Below are 19,837 nucleotides of genomic sequence, written 5' to 3'. Positions count from 1 at the left end.
GGGGAGCTTTCTTTCTTTTATGCAGATAGACTGATAGCTTGGGTTTTGATGGAGAGAGAGCCGAGAGCTTCTAGAGGTACTTTGAGAATAAAAACCCAAGAAGCTTTATGCCCTGGGTGGAGGTACTTTGAGAATAAAAACCCAAGAAGATTTATACCCGGGCAGAGGTACTTTTGAGAATAAAAACAAGTGCTTTATACCTAAGGCGGAGGTACCTTGAGAAATAAACCAAGTGCCTTATACCCCCACATGGAGGTACTTTGAGAAATTTCGTGCTGAGAGCTATGCCAATGATCTGCTATCATCATTTTTAACTTTTTTTTTTAAGAAAACCGAAAGGTTGGGGGCGGGAAGCATTGCCGAGCGCCAGGGGTAGAGTGCAATACCGAGGGCCTTAGGTAGGCAGGCCGAGGGAATTTTTCCTTTGTTTCACTTAAGTAAGCCGAGGGATATGTATTGTGATGAACGAAAGGCCGAGCTGAGGGAGTGATTGAATAGGCCGAGTGAAGGGAAGCCAAGCTGAGGGAGTGATTGAATAGGCCGAGCGGAGGGAGGCCAAAATGATAGTAATTGAATAGGCCTAGCAGAGGGAGGCCAAGCTAAGAGAGTGATTAAATAGGCCGAGCGGAGGGAGGCCAAGCTGATAGTAATTGAATAGGCAGCGGAGGGAGGCCAAGCTGAGAAAGTGATTGAATAGGCCGAGAGGAGGGAGGCCAAGCTGAGAGAGTGATTGAATAGGTTGAGCGGAAGGAGTTGAGGGCCTGCTCTAGGCTGAGAGATGCCGAGAGCTTAGCTTGTCATGCTAAGGGCCAAGCCCACTCTAGCCGGAGGGCCTTGCTTCAAATACCAAGAGCGTGCTCGATCTAGGCCAATTGGCTAAGAGCTCGGCATGCATTATCTTGCTAAAAATGACCCAAGGTTGAGGGGTGACATAGATTAGCCAGAGCCTAAAAATGAGGGGGAGAATACCTTATTTTCAAGTCTAAAAGCATAAAATAAAAGAGAAGGGAACGTGTTTTAGAAAGACAGACAAAAGATACCTACATATTTTATACATCTAGCAATACAATAGTTGTGGCAACAATTCTTCTATATAATGTGTCTTACTCGAGCTAAAATTTACTTGCAGTACTTCCCAAGGTTAGTCGTGAGAGTTCAACTCAATGATGATTCTCTTCAGCGCAGAAGATCATCATAAGTTTGCACTGAGCTTCGGATTCTGCAGATTAAAATAGCGCCTTCTTCACCATTAGTGACCGTTGGCAACCATTTCTCCATGATGACCTGCTTCCCCTCGCTGATGTGGTCTCTGATGTGCAAGCTCTTCACTGCAGATGATGGTTGACGTTCAATGTGATGTTAATAACAGTATTAGGATTGGAAACAGAATTAAAATAAACCATGTCCTCTTCCAAAAAAAAAAAAAAAAAAAAAACCATGTCCATGAAATACTAACAAGCATAAAGAAACATACAAATGATGATGCTGATGATGTTGGGTATGAGGCCTGTCTACTATAAAAGTGATATGCAACAGCTGCACATTCTCAACCATATTATACCAGATATGACCTTAATTCAGCAGTGTACGTGATGGGGGTTTCAATGTAATTGTCTAATGAGACAGTTGTTTGCTTATATAGCTGCCTTATAATGCACATAACACATCAGGTGGAAAACTCTTGTGGCCTTCTCTGCACAGTAAGTATTGAAATTTGATTTCATCTATAATTGCAGTCAAGCCAAAAGCTTTTCAGAGTTTTACCTAAAATACCAATAGCAAATTATTAAGAAACTGAACCTCACTGGACTCTTTCCGATACAAATCCTTCCTAACAATATCAATTTTATAGGAAACAGAAATATTAGGAGTAATTTATTAGAAGATAAATTATCCAGCACGCACCTAGAAACATGCAGCTCTAATTCAATAACCAAATAATTTCATAGCCTTTCACTTCTTAGATGCAACTCAGTGAAATTTATGTTTCAAATGCTAACACAGCAAATCCCAAAATTGACAACCAAGTAGCCCCATAAATCTGCAGCTCGTTGGCATCTGCTCAGGGGAGCCATAGAAAGGACTCGGAATAGAATGAACGTAACAAAATTACGAAGGGAGTATCACGCATGTCCAAAGAGTAAACTTCATTCACAAGTGTAAAGTTTGCAACAAAAACAATTAAGAGGGATTGATTCCTCTCATGCAAGTGAAAACTTAAGAGAATTCCAGTCATACACGAAGAAAAAAAAAGGGTTTGGAATTGCACATAACTTTCCAATAATCAATCTCCAATCAGAAATAAAGAAAAATCCTTTACATTGACTCAGAATTCGCAGCAATGTGCAGTGAAAGTGCAATAAATCAAATTATGAAACACAAGAAGATGATCCCAGTTAAAAGACCTAAATAGAGGAAAGGCCCATCAAATGGTAGCTCATATTGTACCGCAATTCAAGGTTCCATTGGATTGTATTCAGTTTAACAATTCGTTATAAGAAAATGCTGAACTTCACCCATCCACAAAAAGTTCCCAATTTTTTTAGGCACAAGTTAGGAGAAAAAATTGTAGTGGGCGTTGTTAATGAAGGTGAGTAAAAAAAGGAAGTTAATGGCTATAGTTAAGTTTTCTTTTTTATTTATTTATCTTCAATATCACATGGAGAAAAAAATAGGGGGGTATTGTTGGTTAAGTAAAAAAAAAAATGGCAAAATTACACTCATTGACACAAACTTTGGAGGGTTTTGCATTTTTGACACCAACTTATACCACTTGTTAGATTGACATCAACTTGTTCAAAAATAAAAAAAAATATATTAACATAATGATATTTGAGTGGGCCCAATTGTTAGATGGTTAAATTTTACTTTATTTAAATCATTTTAAGCATTTATAAATGAATTATGTAGTATGAAATCAGTAACTTATTTTTAATTACATGGTTTTTTTTAAAATCACAAATTAAAATACGAAAAGAACCCCAATTCTCTCTCTCTCCTCTTTCTTCAATCATCTTCTCTACTTACTCTCCCTTATCTTCAACTTTTCTCTCCCAAATAACCTAACTTTTATGAACCAAAGTTGAATAAATCGATTGAAAATGAGAATCAAGATATGAAAATGGAGATATTAAAGCTTAAACAAGCCTATGGGAGTTTTAATTTTTCGTATGAAAGTTTTAACATTGTAAGAATTTGGAGGAACGAAAACCGTTGACGCCAAATTATAAGCTTCTATAAATTGTCTCCCTTTCAATTTTGCAAAAATTTGACAACCTAACTTACAATTAAGGAAAGCTGATGAAGGGGAAATTAAGTAGAAAGGAAGAAAACGCAAGAATAAAGAGATGAGAAATATTGAAGAAAGAGGAGAGAGAAAGAATTGGGGTTCTTTTACGTATAATTTCGTTAATTTGGGGTTCTTTTAATATAAAATAAATTGACTGATAAAAATAAGTTACATATTCATAATTCATTTACAAATGCTTAAAATGATTTAAATAAAGTAATATTTAACTAGCTAGCAAGTGGGCCCACTTAGATATCATTAATGTTAATTTTGTGCTTTTTTGAACAAGTTGGTGTCACCGTGTCAATCTAATAAGTGGTACAAGTTGGTAACAATAAATGCAAAACCCCTTGGTGTCAATGAGTGTAATTTTGCAAAAAAAAAAAAAAAAGGGTTTGTGGTCAACTGAAGGCTTTTATATTTTTATTATTGAATTACACGAAGTATTAATTACGTGGGGCCAACTCTAAAAATAAAAATAAAAAAATAAAAAAAGTAGAAGAAAGAAAGGGAACTATATTTGGAGAAACATTTTGTGAAAAATTGATAACTTTATTTGGGTACGCAGGGAGTAGATCAGTAAAATTCCTACATTGCAGCAGCCACTAAAATGTAATGATAGTTTAAAAAAATCAGGATGAAAAAATGAAACATGGAGAGCCTACATACCTGAGATAGTTTGAAATAGAATCATAATGAAGGACAGCTACAATTCTTCGTCTTCTTTCTTCTCGGGAGTCTCCACCTCTCATAACAACTGGTAACTGCCCAATACCCTTAGCCTCCATTAGATCCTTGGCTGTCACTAAGTCAGTATCCGGATAGCAAGTCAAAACACCACGCTCCACACCCCGGTAGCTCATTCCACGAGTACAGACAGAATAAACTGGACATGCATACACCTGTTAATAATCCACAAATAGATGTCATGCATAATTCACAAGAAGCCAAAAGAAAAATGTGCGGAAAGCTGCCAAATCCCTTACTCCTGCAAGGCTCCTCTACATAGATCTAAGAAACAAGGAAATGGCAAGGATTGCAGAAATGGAAACTGAAACACTCAAACGCAGATATGGTAATTCTTGCAAACATACAATCAGGAAACAAAAATTGAAACATTTGAAGGGGGAAAACAAGATTTTTTTTCCTACTTCGACATAAAATACTGCCCTTCCATAATTTATACTTCCTCTGTTTTCTTTTAAATGCAACACACCTTTTTTTCATGCTTTTTTAGGAGGTGATTAGAGTAGGTAAACACACAAATTAATCAAAATAATTTATACACAAATTAGCTAAGCCTTCTCTAATCATGGTGTTAAAATAATTTTGATAAAGTAGCTCGTTTACTTATTCGAATCACCTCCTAAAAAAGCGTGTCAAAAAGGTGTATTGCATTTTAAAGAAAACAAAGGAAGTATTTCCCAATTTTTGAGTTTTTGATGCTTGAGCATTATATTGAGCATCTCGTCAAACATTTAAGAGGGAAGAAGCTTTATGTCAGCCTCCTTAGAGTTCCGATTATAGTTTTGAAAGCATTGTTTCTCACAGGTGTGTACCAAACACATTTCAGACACTACCCCTTGAGCAATTTCCATGTTTCACAAATACAGATAGAATAAGACTTAACCATATAATAAATTATATTAACTCACTTCTCATGACTAAAAGGAATAGAAGGAAAAAACCAAAGGTAAAAGAATAGAAGGAAAAAAAAAAACCAAGGATCCATTAGGATGCTTGATAGGCAAAACAGAGAACAGCTGCATCACCACCACATCAATAACCAAAGTGAATATAAATACAGTTCTATAGATCATTAAACACAGATGAAACAGGCAATAATATCACATACATCATGTTGTGCGGACTTGCTGTTGCCAGAATTTTTAGACAAACACCTTTCCATATCACCACTCGTCAAGATACCCTCCAGTAGATTCTTATCATCAACTACTAGGGCACAATTCTGCTGATTTTCACGCATATATTTCATCACATCTCTCAAAGTTGTGTCCAGGCCAACCTTCAAATAGTTCTTTGACATAGCATGGGATACCTGATAAATCATGTTTGAAATATCAAGCCCAGTTAACGAATAGAATACAGCAATCATCAAGCAGTGAAAAAGAAGTTTACCTTCAAACCATCTAGAGATACTTCTTCATCGATTGATCTAAGAAAATGAGAATCTTTCATGACAGAGAGCTCTAAATGATCTCCAGTTCCCTTGTCAGGGTCCTCAGCATCATCTCGAGGAAAAACAAAAGAATAGCCTCTTGTTGGATTCCTTGAGTCAGTTTCATTTCTTTGATTTGCAACAGAAGGGACCCATATTGCCAAACCAACAGCCCCCTATGATGAGGAATGGTGTACAATCAGATGCATGTAGAAAGCAAAAAAATTACTGAAGCTCACCACTTAAATACAAAATTCATTGAATCTATCGGGGAAGGGCAACTGCACCTCATTATACGGGCAAAAAGGTTAAGGTTGAATCACATCAAGGTTTATGACATTCAGATATCAAGAAAAATATTAAATTTGTCAACAAGACAGTTTTAGTTATTAGCCTTTATATTATGCTGAAATGACATTCCCCTTCATGTCCAACTGAAAGTGTCCTCTATTGAACAAAGGAAACACAACTAGAATTATAACTCCACAAGCATTAAGATAAATCTATTCTAAAATAAACCTCAGAACCTAGCAGAAGAGCAAAAAAAGGGGGGAGGAGGGGTACAGCAATTTATTACTTGAAATAATATTGAAACATCCAAAGCAGAGACAAAAATTATGAGGTAAATCTCATGAATAAAGTAGCAAAATAGTTTATTGGATAAAGGAAACACAACTAGAATCTAGAAGTCCACAAGCTTTAAGATAAATCTAAGAACCTAGCAGAAGAGCAAAAGGGGGGAGGGTGATTACAGAAATTTATTATTTGAAACGATAATGAAACATCCAAAGCAGAGACAAAAATTAGGATGTAGATCTCATGAATAGTGTCACAAAGTAGTTTATATAATTGTTGGCTATAAATCTAAAAAGAAAGGATATGATTTGAACCAAGAATTATGGCATCAGTAAGCTGTAGGTGAGCACTGGCATACTTGAGCATGTTTAAAGAACAAGAAACCAGTCTCAAGAAAGCGAAGATTAAGAGCTTTACCATGAGTGGAAGCAATATCCTGTAATCTTTAGTCAATTCAAAAAGAAGTAAAACAGACGTCAAGGGTACTGAACAAACAGAAGCTAATGTAGCAGCCATTCCAACCTGCAATATGGACTAAGTTTTATGAAAAAACAAAAATCACAGCAACATCAAAATAATATTGCATCCCAGTCGAAGTGCAATTTACCACTTACCAGAGCATAAGCCTGAGGCTGGGCAACAGCAGTGTTTCCTGGTAAAGCTGAATTAATCAGTTCAGCAGCTGAACCTCCAAAAACAGCACCAACAGCAGCACCAATCATCAAGCTTGGTGCATAGAGGCCACCTACAAGCCCAGATCCTTTACACAGAGCTGTCGCTACAACTTTTGCTGCTGCTAATTGAGCCAATAGCCAGATTCCAGGTGCTGAAGCACTTTTCCCAGTGTGGAGAATTTCGTCAACATTTGTGAAGCCCCAATACAAAATTCCAGGATATTTGAGGGCTATGATCCCTACCCCTAAACCTCCTAATGCAGGACAGACAACAGAAGGTAGGCCAAACTTTTCCTTGATGAACTCAAAGAACTTGGTATACCAAGCTACTAAGCGCGTGAAAACTACACTAACAACACCACATAGCATACCCAAAATCAAGTACAATGGCAGTTCTGCACAGAAGCAACAAATTTCACTATTAAAGCCTACAATTTTCCAAACTCTTCTACATATTTCAAGACCAAAGGTAAAAAGAACATAAAAAGGTAGCTATATGATCAGATAAACATCTGAAAGTTAAGATGACACAAACACCACCATCGCCTACAATGGTAATATGGGGTCTGTGGTCTAGATGTTAGCAATCTGCCCCTTCTCAATTGAGGCAATATCAAGAAAGATACATCGAAAGAATCAAAAAGCAATAAGAGAAATCTACAGAATATTAATACTGCGTCAACTGCACCATTAGTCACATGGAAAGCATTTGTGATAATGAACAATGAAGTCAAATTTACCAATATCAATCACCATTATGCGGCATTTCTGACACTTTATGCCATCATCATCATGAACATCAATAAGAATATCCACTATGGATGCCGTTTAGGTGGAAAATGTATTAAGTCATGTAAGGCTATTGGCATGTGCAGTCTATGCGACCATTGATCACACAATGGCCTTTAAATATGGAGGCCTCATTACGTAATACTCCCTCCGTTTTATATTAAATGCAACACTTTCCATTTTCGGCCGTTTCATAATAACTGCAACACTACTATTTTGGCAAGGACCCACCATTATTTTATAATTTCTCTCTCCCACTAACCCCACTTTCACAAATATTTTATTATTTCTCTTTCCTACCAACCCCACTTATACTACTTTTTTATTATATCTCTCTCCTACCAACAATACTTTATATTATAAAAAATCCTCTTTTGGGCCCCACCCTATAAATTTTCTTAAACTTTGTGAACACCCTAGTGTTGCATTTAATATGAAACGGAGGGAGTAATATAGCATTTCCAAGAATATATACAGGATATAATTGAGTTGTTAATATGTAGAAAGTGGAAGTTTTACTCTCCTTAATGTCATGGTTCCAAATCTCATATACACTAATTATTGTAATACAGTTCTTGAAATCTCACCAGCCCAACACACCACAGGTTTGATAAGTATTCCAATACATTTTATGAGGAATAGGTACACAATTTTTTTATTGGAAGATTTTTCAACTATTACTTTAGACTTTGTAAGCAGAGATCGTTTACATTGTTTCTGTTATAGTGCACTATCTTACTACAAAATCGGTCAAATTTTTCATATGTAGGGCCTACATCCAAAGATTTCAAACCTAATAAACCTTGAGTACACCCATTCTGCCTCGTTATAAACACCTTAATGCTAAATTTTGTTAATCTAAACCCCAAATTTAAGCTAAATTTTATATTTTGCCCCAACTTTAAAGTTTTAAAACTTTACCCCCAATTATAAAATTTAATGTAAATTTTAAACCATTAAATCCCTTGCAAAAAGAATGATCATTTACCATAAATCAAGGAGTTTAAAACATTGAACATGATATACATGTGGTTTCAATTTTCCTAATTTACACCCAATTTAATCTCACCCCATTTTTTTTTTTTAAATCTACCAAAATTTTAATCAACCTACAACTGAAAACCATACTACAATGACACAAGAACAAAATCCAAACTAAGGAAGAGAAATTGGGGCCATAACACCACACTACTCTGTCGAAAATACAGATTAAGGCAGGGAAATTGGTGAAGAGCAATGAAATAAGTGGGGACATCAGTTGAGAAATAGATGGCATTATTATTGGGGATGTGAAAGCACTAGAGAAATGAGTAATGAGCCGCGCAGGGCAGATCGATATTTTAAGAAATAAGAAAACTTTGGAGTTTGTGGATTGATCTTGTTAAGAAAATAACAATAAAATCTTTATGACAAGGTTTGTTAGCAATAGTAGAAATGGATACGCAATCAATAAACAAGATGATGTAAACAAATTAAAGGTACGAAAAATAAAAAACAATGGAAACATGATTTCACATGGAAAGCACCCTTCACAAACTAGCAAGGTAGAAAACCACAAGCCGTCAATAATTTATTAAAAAATATTAAAAACCCTCACAGCAACCCTTAAATTACAACTCACACCTCTTAAGAACTCTAATCTAGTAGCCTAAGAGTGTATTTCTCCCTTAGAAAAAAGAAAATCCTAGACCCTTTCTATAAAATATGGACCCATATCTCCTTCAAGTTTATAGTAATCTAAACCTAAACTAAGTCTCAAATAACAAAATTTGATAACAAACTACATATTATCTTCCTAATACTAATTTAGATAAAATGGGAACGTGATTAATTAAGTATTCTAAACCAACTCAAACTAGGAAACATTGTAGCTTGCAAGGAAACCCCCATAACCACGTCAAACTACATTATTAATGTATACGGTTGTGGCACCTTGCCACAAATCCCATGTACTTGGACATGTGTTCTACTAACCTAAAAGGCCATGTGACTTCTAGCTAGGCCATTCTCTTGCTCGTATATGGCATTACTTTGAGTATAATCATAGCACGAACTCGAAACCTACCTTGTGTCTTTAGGCTCCACTTATTGTGTAGGACTTGTTGGGGTTAGCATATGAACCAATACATAAATCTATCTCCTCATTTATCCTAGTAATACAAGAATAATTGGTTCCTTGCTTTATAAAAGGGAAACCACATGTGACTTTGTGATGGATGTCGTGCTATGATTAATGCGTGAGAAATGAGGAAGGGAAATTTTGTTTATCCTTTCTATGCCCTTAGTAGAATTAAAACAATGTAGCAGTAATATAGATGGGTAATTAAGTTCGAGCTTAGAAGTAAAACTAAACTAAGGGTAACAACAAGAAAAAACTCGAGATATGTTACATGGTGACTTGTATTTTGTGAACTTCCATATGGTGAATTTTTTTTTTTTTCAAAAATGACCCTTTTTATTTATAAATTACGTGACCCTTTGTTATTTGTAAATTAACTTCCATGACCTAGATTCACTAATTTGATAAATACTCCCTCCGTTCCCTTTTTTATGCTTCCAATTAGGGTGTTCCACTTTACATTTAGGATCTTTATTTTTTAAGTCATTAATTTTGGACAAAATTACCCTTATTATGCAAATTAAATACTCTATTGTCCTTAATTTTCCATGTGCAATCGTACCATTTGCAATATTTTAATGGGTTTTCAAGACTTATTATTACTTTCTCTCTCCTCCTTCTACAACCTTGCTTTTCTTTTTATAGTCTTCACCCCACATCTACAATATTCTTAATATTAATGAAAATGTACATCTAATCATTGAACTAATTCCAATATACCTCTACTTTACACAGTTCCTTAAAAACCTCGAATAATTCCAAACATCAAAAACAAAAGGGAACGAAGAGAGATTAAAAATAAATCATAGATTTCTCTTACCTTCCTCCCATGGCAGCTCCAAGCACCCTTCTTACCTCTCCTTCCTCCATATTACATCATTAAAACTCCCACTTTACCAACAATTATCTAAATTTATAATACTCATTTCACAACCAAACCAAGAATTGTGATAATCAACAAAGAAGAGAAGGGTTTAACAACTATTATCTTCATTTTCTTCTTTGTTTTGACCACCGCAAGAACCACTAATATGCCACCCATTCTCTACCTTTTCCATTGTCTTTTTACCCGGAACCACCACCAAATAAACCCTAAAAATTGCAAACTTCAAACCCAAATACTCTATTGCTCTCTTAGGGATATATGAAAATATATTATCAGGAAACAAGTTTAGGGTAAAAAGGCTTAACAATTTAGCACTTTAGCTTCTCATATTATTGTAATAATCATCAACCATTTATACAAGGGATAACCTAGTCAATCTCAACTATTAAGAAACAATCATAACACCTAACAACTTCCTATAAGATAATATTCTAATTATCACTTAACATAATTTTATCTTAACATATCGCTAAGATATATAATCATCTTAAATACTATCAAAGGTCCATATGGAAAATATATTACAATGATATTCTCATTGGTACCACTGTGGTATTGACTTTTCCCATTGATACACTCCAAAAATTTTGCCTTCCTATTGGTACACCTGTGGTTTGGTCTTTTTCTCAAACCGTGACTAACACCGTTAATAACTAGCAAATTATATTAATTAATTAATTAAAGAAAAGACTATAACACCCCTCTTAAACATCTAATGTCTCGATTTGCATGTCGAAAATTATTCGGTCAAAGTTTTAGGGGTCATTATAGCCCTTAAGAGTCCAAATTGACCTCGAAATTAGCAAAATGAGACATTTCTGTTATTTTTTTTGTCAATTTCGAGCTAAATTTAGACCCATAAAGAACCAAAATTACCCCTAAAGCCTTAACGGAACAATTATTATCACGAAAAAATAACGACACGCAAAACGAGACAATTCTCGACACGCATACGAGAGACACTTGTGTTTTTTTTTTTTTGCTAATTTTGAGGTTAACTTTAGCCGAACCATTTTCGACACACAAAACGAGACATTAGATGTTTTAAGGGGTATCAGAGTCTTTTCATTAATTAGTTAACTTAATTTAATAGTTATTAACGGTGTTAGTCACGGCTAGGAAAAAGACCAAACCACAGGTGTACAAGTGGGAAGACAAAATTTCAAGTGTATCAATGGGAAAAGTCAATACCACAATGGTATCAATGAGAATTTCCCTAATATAAATTCCCATATTCCTAATAGTATCTCATCTTTACCTGTTTGTTATTGATCTCATACGTTAAGCAACACTTTATGTCCAACTTAATCTACTTAATATGAGAGTGACTGTGTACTAAATTGTGCTTTATTTAAAACTAATAGGTATGTCCAACAACTATGTTACTTGCACTCTTCATTTTACCTCAAGTACTCGTGTTGGACCCTCGACACTTTGAACTTCATTTTAGTTCAAAATCATAGATTTTTTTTCACAAAATAGCCGAGACACTCGGACACATACGAGTTAGACACTCGGACACGTACGAGTCCAAGTAACATAGTCTAACAATGAATATTGGTGTTTAGTAAGTGATAGTAAGAGAAATAAATACCTGCTGCCGATTTCAAATCATACGATGGCACTGTAAAAGCTGATTTATTCCCTAGCAATTCATTTGACACGGTTGATGAAATAACAGAAGCTAATATTATCATTGCAGTTGTAAACGGAGGTGAATTTTCAGCACGAAGAGGTCTTAATACTGTCTCAATAGCAAAGAAACAACCAGCAACTGCTGCATTGAAACCTGTCCAAGAAAAACAATGGATGAAAATTAGACTACTTGAAAGACCGCGCTCAGCTACCACAGTTATATGAAATATAAACAAAGGGATTACATGTAGAAATTTTGAATTTGGAAGAGGAAGAGCAACATTAACAGAAAAAATAACTGCTTTAAAGCAGATTGATTAATGATAACAACATCACTATCCAGGTGTAATAATAACTTAATATGTTGAATTTTTAGAATTTGTTTCCAAAATTCATTTCTTTATGATTTTGAATTTAATCATTTTTTAAAGCAAATTGTGCTTTGAAATTTCATTTGAGTTTTTATAAAGATATGTATGTATAGTTTTTATTTTCTTTTCAATGTTTAAAGTGATTTTTATATTTTAATTGTTTTTATTTTACTGTTTCGTTGTATGTTTCATTATCATTTTTAATGAATTTTTTTTATTTAGATTTGATATGGTGTTTTTTGCTGGGTTTTTTTTTCAAATTTATTTCCTAAAATTCGTTTTTGATTCTTTTTTTTATGAATTTTGTTTTTATTTTAGGAAAAATTGATGAGAATAATCTCACATTTTCGCTGTCTTCTCAAATTGGTCCAACCTTTGGATTAACTCAATATAATCCCACCTTTTACATCTATCTTCCTAAAATGGTACGTAACCTATTGAGACCTAATGGTAACCTATTCAATAAGTTAACTGCACAAGTGTCTTATCCTAATTGGTTCCAACTTAATTAATTAATATTTTAAATTAAAAGTATCAATTTAAATTTATTAATTAGTTTTAATCAATAAAAAAAAAACCAACACCCAATAAACCACCGCCGAACCACGAACCACCCTGTCTACAACTTACCACCAAGCCCTCACCACCTACTAAACCCACTCAACACACGCGACCGACCACCCAACCCATTGACCTCCCTTTCGACGACCCAACCTTACCACCAAGCAAACCACGAGAGTATTGAAACCACCGCACATAACCAGACCACCGAAACCACCCCTAAACCACCACCCAAAATCGACTGCCAAACCATCCAAATACTTCTCATAATAGCCACCACAACCAATAACCAAAAAACCCAAAATCAAAGATCAAGATGAAGATCAACCAACCAACAATTTTGATTTTGATTCCGATTCCGATTCCGATTCCCAATCTGCAAGATTAAACAAAAACCTCTGCTACAGCATCATGGGTAAGCAAATAGTGTAATCGGATGGCTTAAGATGAACGATTATGGAAGTTGATCTGTATCCGTCAATGGAGTAACGTTATTAATTACAGTAATGGTTCACTTAGATTTGTTATTCTTGCTCTTGGTGGGTTTCATCGACTTCCAACCATACAATAAAAATGTGGTATCGATCGCGATCGCAGGAACGGTCGCGGTAATACGGTAACACAAATGATGCGTTGATCTCGGACTGGGTCGCGGTGATCACGGTAGAAAATTTTAAAAACTTATAATTATTTATTCAATAATTTTTATGTGCTAATTCATAAAAAATCAGAACTTAAGTTGAAAACAAACTAATAATAGAAACTAATAAAAGTGGCACATAGTACATAAATTGTAAAAAAATAAAAGTAAATAAATAAATAAATAAAGGTGGGTCCAAAAGACAAGAATTTGTGAGGACATGGGTAAAGTAAAAAAAAATATAAAATATTTTAAAGAACAATTACATGTTCACTTGACCACACAGTTGTCCCACACTCCCAGCTCATCAACCTTTCACCTTCTCCCTCTTTCTCTTTCTAATTCTTTATCATGCAGTCACCAGAAACAATGGAGCTGCCACAAAATTCAAGCTATTTATTTGCGTTCTGACTGAATATCTCCTGTATCACCTGAAAATGCGGTGTTTTCAAAAAAAACCCGTTACAAAACGGGAAATCTCGTATCGGCAGGCTCGAAATCCGTTAAGTCTCGGCCGCATCGCGACATAACGGGCGAGTTTTTATACCATGCTTCCAACTACATTTATATCTGCTGAGGAAATTATAAAATTAAGGGAAGCCAAGTAGTATTATTAGAAATTCCTAAGTTGATGTGTACATCAAATTACCAATTACTATTTCACAGTAATTGTAAAAAAGGAAGATGGATGATAGAAAATGAAGGAAGAGAGAGGAAAAATGATACCAGTTTGGATAAAGATCAAAGAAAATATCTTAATTATCCAAAAAAGAAAATTTAATAAAAATTTATTACCTATAAAGCAGAACCGAGCCAATTTTAGCAGACAATGACAAAAATTTGGACTATATTGAGTTAATTAAAAGGTTAGACTATTTTGAAAGATCCCTTAAAAGTGGGATTATTCCTGTAAATTTTTCCTTTATTTTATTTATAAACGTTTTGTGCTATAGAATTTCATCTAGCGTTTTTCATAGATATTTATAATTTTTTATATTCAATGTTTACAAATTTGATTTTTTATTTTTATTTACAATTTCTTGTATAATTTCGTTACATTTTTATAAAAATCCTGGCTATATTTTAATTTTTACATGGTTTTTTTTTTTTTTTTTACTTTGTCTTTGCTTTTGGTTTTCATTTAGGAGTATTTTAATATTGATTTTGTTAAATTTTGAATTAGATCCACTAAGCTATTTTTTTTTTTTAAGATTTGGATGATTTTAAGTGTCCTTCCAACTTCCTGTTTTTGGATGGATTTTGGTTTTTCTTTATAGTTTTTTTTTAATGTTATAATGATTTTTTTTTTTTAAATTAGATCTTATCTTTTTTTATGTGTTGATAAATATTGTATTTGACTTCTCTTTATTTTTTGATTTTGAATTATTTTTTCCTTTTTTTTTCATTGCCTTGATTTTTTGCATTAGGTAGTATTTCTCCAATGCAATTTATACTTATATTTAATCTGATTTAAATTAAACGTAGAGCAATCCAAATTTACAATAAAACAACTCTTTATTTAAAAACATTTAAATATTTAACCAACAAGTGCACAGGCTAAATTCTAGTTTTATACATGCTTGGAAATCTACTTATTTGGAAAGTTTATATCTTTAAATATTCCTATGTTTAGAAAGTCTATATTGGAAAGTACAAATTTGGGAAGTCAATTTTGGAGAGTGATGAATTTTAACGAAGTCATATTTTGGCATGTTTAAATTAAGTAACTATTTCAGAAGCATGTTTGCCTAATAAAAGAATTTAACATGTCTTGCAGTTATATGTACTTAGCATTTTTGCTAACACGTATTCCTATTTGTTTTTGGTTCGCCCTGTTTACCAATTTTGGTAAGCATTCGTGGTGATTTCACGTGGAGTAATAATATAAAGTTGGTTTTAATTTCCGCTACTAAATTAGTGGGTTTGAGTTAGCCTTACGTTTTCACGTGGCGGTAATACGCCTAATTCTATCTCTACGGTATTTTATACATACCATTCTAGTATATTCGTAAAGGGAGATTTGGGGTGTTACAGCACCTATCCATGGTGTGGCTCATGGAGTCCCTCTTTGTTTGGGTGAATGGAAGGGGACGGTGGACTTGACAGTCATGAAAATGGATGACTTTGATCTAATGCTTGGGCTAGAGTTCATGAACTTAGTGATCCATGGACTTTTCAAAGGGCCGAAACCATGACTATCGAGAAGGATCAAGGGGCTTGGACCGTTCCTATCACTCGCGAGGAGGTCAAAGCCAAGATGCGGTGAGCCATTCTCGGAAAGGCATAAAAAATGGGTAAGCAACATCCTTGAATGTTGATGAATGTTGATGAAGAGCTTCACTGAGAACAAGAGGTTAGTGTAACTCGAGGATGCAAAGTTCATAAGGCCATCCAAAGCACCATATGGAGCACCCGTGCTTTCCTACGCAAGCACGATAGGAGCTTGCGTATGTGCATCGACTATCAGGCACTCAACAAGATTACTATAAAGAACAAGTATCCAATTTCGTTAGTCACAGACTAGTTCGACCGCTTGGGTAAAGCCAAGTACTTCTTCATTAAACTTGACTTAGCAAGTGCGCATTGCTGATGGGGATGAGCATAAAACGGCATGCGTCACTCACTATGGTTCGTATGAGTTCTTGATCCCTTTGGCCTTACCAACGCCCTAACTAAATTTTGCACTTTGATGAACAAAATCTTTCGGTGCTGCTTAGACAAATTTGTCGTCGTCTATCTTGATGATATTGTCGTGTTGCAAGACCATGTGCAACACCTAAGGCAAGTGTTCAAGGTCTTGCATGAGAACGAGTTGTATGTTAAGAAGGAGAAGTGCTCGTTCGCTGGGGGAGGTGTCTTATTTATGGCAACGCATCTGGGAAGATCGTGATGGAACATGACAAGGTGCGCTACATCAATGAGTGGGAAGAGCCCTACAATGTCTCTGAGCTAGCCAACTACTACCGCCGCTTCATTAAGAGTTATTTGACACGGCAACATCAGTCAATAAAACAGTTACCAAAGAGCATCTTTTAGCACTGACTAGCCAAAGCATTAGAACATCACACGAATGCCTCTTATTTTGCTATTGAAGGGGTGCTCATGCAAGAGGGGCATCTCGTAACCTATGAGTACGCAAGCTATGAGTACGCAAGCAATAATACCGAAAAGAGGTATCCGGTGCACGACAAAGAGATGACAATTATCATTCACGGCAAGCGGATTTGGAGGCACTATATGCTTAGGAGTCGGTTAACTACAACGACGTCGCAACAAGCTACTTTCAAAATCAAAAGAAGCTAAGCCTCAAGCAAGCTCGATGGCAAGACTTCTTGGTTGAGTTCGATTATGCCATGGAGTACAAGTCGGGCAAAGCAAACGTTGTTGAGAACGCTCTTAGCCCAAGGCTATGCTTGCTAGTGTTAGCATTATAAGCAAGCGACATTATTAATCGGATTAAGGATGGCATCACTCAAAATCCTATGGCTAAAGGACTTTTGGAGTTCACCAAGGAAGGAAGGAAGGAAAAAGATGGCATTCTCTATACCGTCGAATGACTTATCTTTGTGCCTGAGTGGGACAATCTTAGGTGGGGATGCGCTAAAGGAGTGCCATAGTACTATGGGGGATGGGACTTACTATTGGCCTCACATGAGGGGTGATGTAGAGGCCTATATAAGGACTTGTCTTGTGTGCCAACAAGAGAAGATTGAGCAACGAGTGCCGACTGGTTTGTTTGAACCCTGCCGTTATCGGAACGGCCTTGGGAAAGCGTTTCGATTTATTTCATCTGGTACGGCTCTTGATCGTTTTTTCAAATATGAGAGTTACATACCGGCACCCAAGGATTATACAGCTTAGTAAGCAGCCATGCTCTTTTTCAAGCATATTGTGAAATATTAGGGCTTGCCAAGAAGCATCATCGGCGAGCGTGAACCAAGTTAACTGGGAATTTTAGACGGAGTTATTCAAGCTTCTTGAATCAGGTCTTCACTTCTCCATGAGCTTTCACCCCAATGCTTTGTTGGAACTGTACTTAAGGCACTTTATTAGTCCAATAATGAGATTAGGCCAAGTTGATGGATGTTACTCGAGGCAACAAGGGCCCTTTGATGCTAGTCATGGGCCAACAATCCTTAACACCACAAGAAGTCTTGCCACCGAGAGGCTTAGCTTCTTTTGATTTTGAAAGTAGCTTGTTACAATGTTGTCGGTGTAGATGGTGAGCCTAGTCCCAAGCAAGTAGTGCCTTCAAATCCGCAAGCAGTGAATGGTTGTTGTCATCTCTTTGTCGTGCCGCGGATACCTCTTTATGGTATCATTGAGCTTGCGTGACTCGTAGGCTATGGGATACCCTCTTGCTTGAGCACCCCTCCAATAGCAAAATCGACGGCATCCGTGTGAAGTTCAAATGGCTTTGAGTAGTTGGACAGTGCTAAGACGGGCTTTTCGGTGACTACTTTCTTCAAATAATCAAAGGCCCTTTGACACCTTTCATCCGAATTCTTGGGCTCCCACCCAACGATGGAGCTCACCTTGTCATGCTCCATCATGATCTACGTGGTGAGTCCAAATAAGGAGTCATCGCGATAAACAACAACAAATTAGTCTAATAAGGGCTGGAAGATCTTGTTCATCAAAGTGCAAAATGTAGAGGGGGGTTGGTGAATCCAAAGGGCATCACTAAGAACTCATACGAACCATAGCGAATGACGCATGCCGTTTTATGCTCATCCTCTTCGGCTATGAGCACTTACTGTTCCGGTGAGCTACGGTACTTGAGTCTTGGGATCCTTAACGGTTTATCAACCAATTAAGTACGAATGGCAAATTAGCTAACCCGGGGATAACCGCTCTGGTGCTAACGTCAGCAATTTGATGAGAAGAATAGAGAAGAGATGAGAGAGTGTTTAAGAGAGAGAGAGATAGAGAGTTAGAGAGATAAAGATCGTACCTTAATAATGAATTATGCTTGGGTATTTATAAGAAAACAACCAAGCTAGTGCCACCTATCGACATAGGTGGCAAGTTGACTTCATAGACAGCAGGTGCCTATGTGGTGGGAAGCAGCTCTCCACGTGGTCGTGATGAAGGCCGTTATGGAGAGTACGCCGATATACGTAATAATGGAGAACTAACAGCGTAACGTATTTTAGTGGACAAATCCTAACGGTGTCGGCACTATCCCGTACAACTAGCCCCCCCCCCCCCCAAGTGAGGACATATGTGTGGCGTTCTCGCTTGTCATAGGTTGTAAAGATGAAAAGAGCGGGACGTGCCGACATCAGGCTTAGAAATTAGAAAATCTCCAATTTGCCCCCAAAGTGAAAAATTAAAAATTCTCCAATTTGCCCCCTAAGTGAGCAAATTAAAAACATTGATTTGCTCAATTACACATTAGGCCGAGATTAAAAAATACATTACGCTGTTAGTTCTACCTTGATTTGTTCAATTACATTGATTTGCTCAATACCCCGACTTAGTCATACTTAGCTTTACCCAAGCAGTCAACCAAGTCAGCGCTTTGCTTCCTCTTATATTCTAAGTGAACACCACATTTACAATAACACAATAGTGCAGTGTTTGGAGGCCCAAATAAAGTCCAAATGGACCCAAATTTGGGGTCTGGCGTTTTAGGGTCCAATGATCATGGTGAAGTCAGTTTTCGAAGGTGGGGCTTGGAAAATTCAAAATTGCAGTATGAGGTTCAAGAAATGACTGTTGGCCTCTAGAACTCTCTAAGGCAATCTTTTACATACTCTTTGAGCTAGAATTGTATAGAGTTCTCTAGCATCTTGTACATAAGAGAGAAGTACTTAGAATTGTGTATAGGTCTCTATGACTTGTGTATGTAGAACCCTCCATTTGAGGAGGGTAATAACATTCTAGATAGGAAGTCTCTAGGTTGTAAGGAGGACTGCGAATAGGGATATTCCCCCTTATTTTTGCATCATCCACACATTTGTAAACTCTCTCTTACATATCTTCTTACTTGCTTTCTTACTTGTGTTTTTAAGCTTTCACATTAAACTTTGAAGCATCATCACTTAGCCTTGCCAATTACTTCGGGGAGTCTTGACTAGAGTCTAACGGGTGGTGATTATAGTAGGCCGCGTGC

At 36.1% G+C, this 19,837-nt stretch overlaps 1 protein-coding gene across 1 annotated transcript in view; it reads right to left on the bottom strand.

Moving 5' to 3' along the window:
- Positions 1–973: 973 nt before the first annotated feature.
- LOC110699100 (chloride channel protein CLC-f) overlaps positions 974–19,837 on the bottom strand; it is a 22,981-nt gene continuing 4,117 nt past the window's right edge. The window contains 7 exon segments of the mRNA XM_021876588.1: positions 974–1,328; positions 3,959–4,191; positions 5,145–5,348; positions 5,429–5,644; positions 6,462–6,566; positions 6,659–7,113; positions 12,107–12,301. Of these exon segments, the coding sequence (XP_021732280.1) occupies positions 1,250–1,328; positions 3,959–4,191; positions 5,145–5,348; positions 5,429–5,644; positions 6,462–6,566; positions 6,659–7,113; positions 12,107–12,301 (1,487 nt within the window). The 3' untranslated portion in view covers positions 974–1,249.

Source organism: Chenopodium quinoa, unplaced genomic scaffold, assembly GCF_001683475.1.
Source record: "Chenopodium quinoa cultivar QQ74 unplaced genomic scaffold, ASM168347v1, whole genome shotgun sequence".
Taxonomy (NCBI): domain Eukaryota; kingdom Viridiplantae; phylum Streptophyta; class Magnoliopsida; order Caryophyllales; family Amaranthaceae; genus Chenopodium; species Chenopodium quinoa.
The sequence above is the reverse complement of the archived record's forward strand: the minus strand, read 5'-3'. Positions and strand labels throughout refer to the sequence as shown.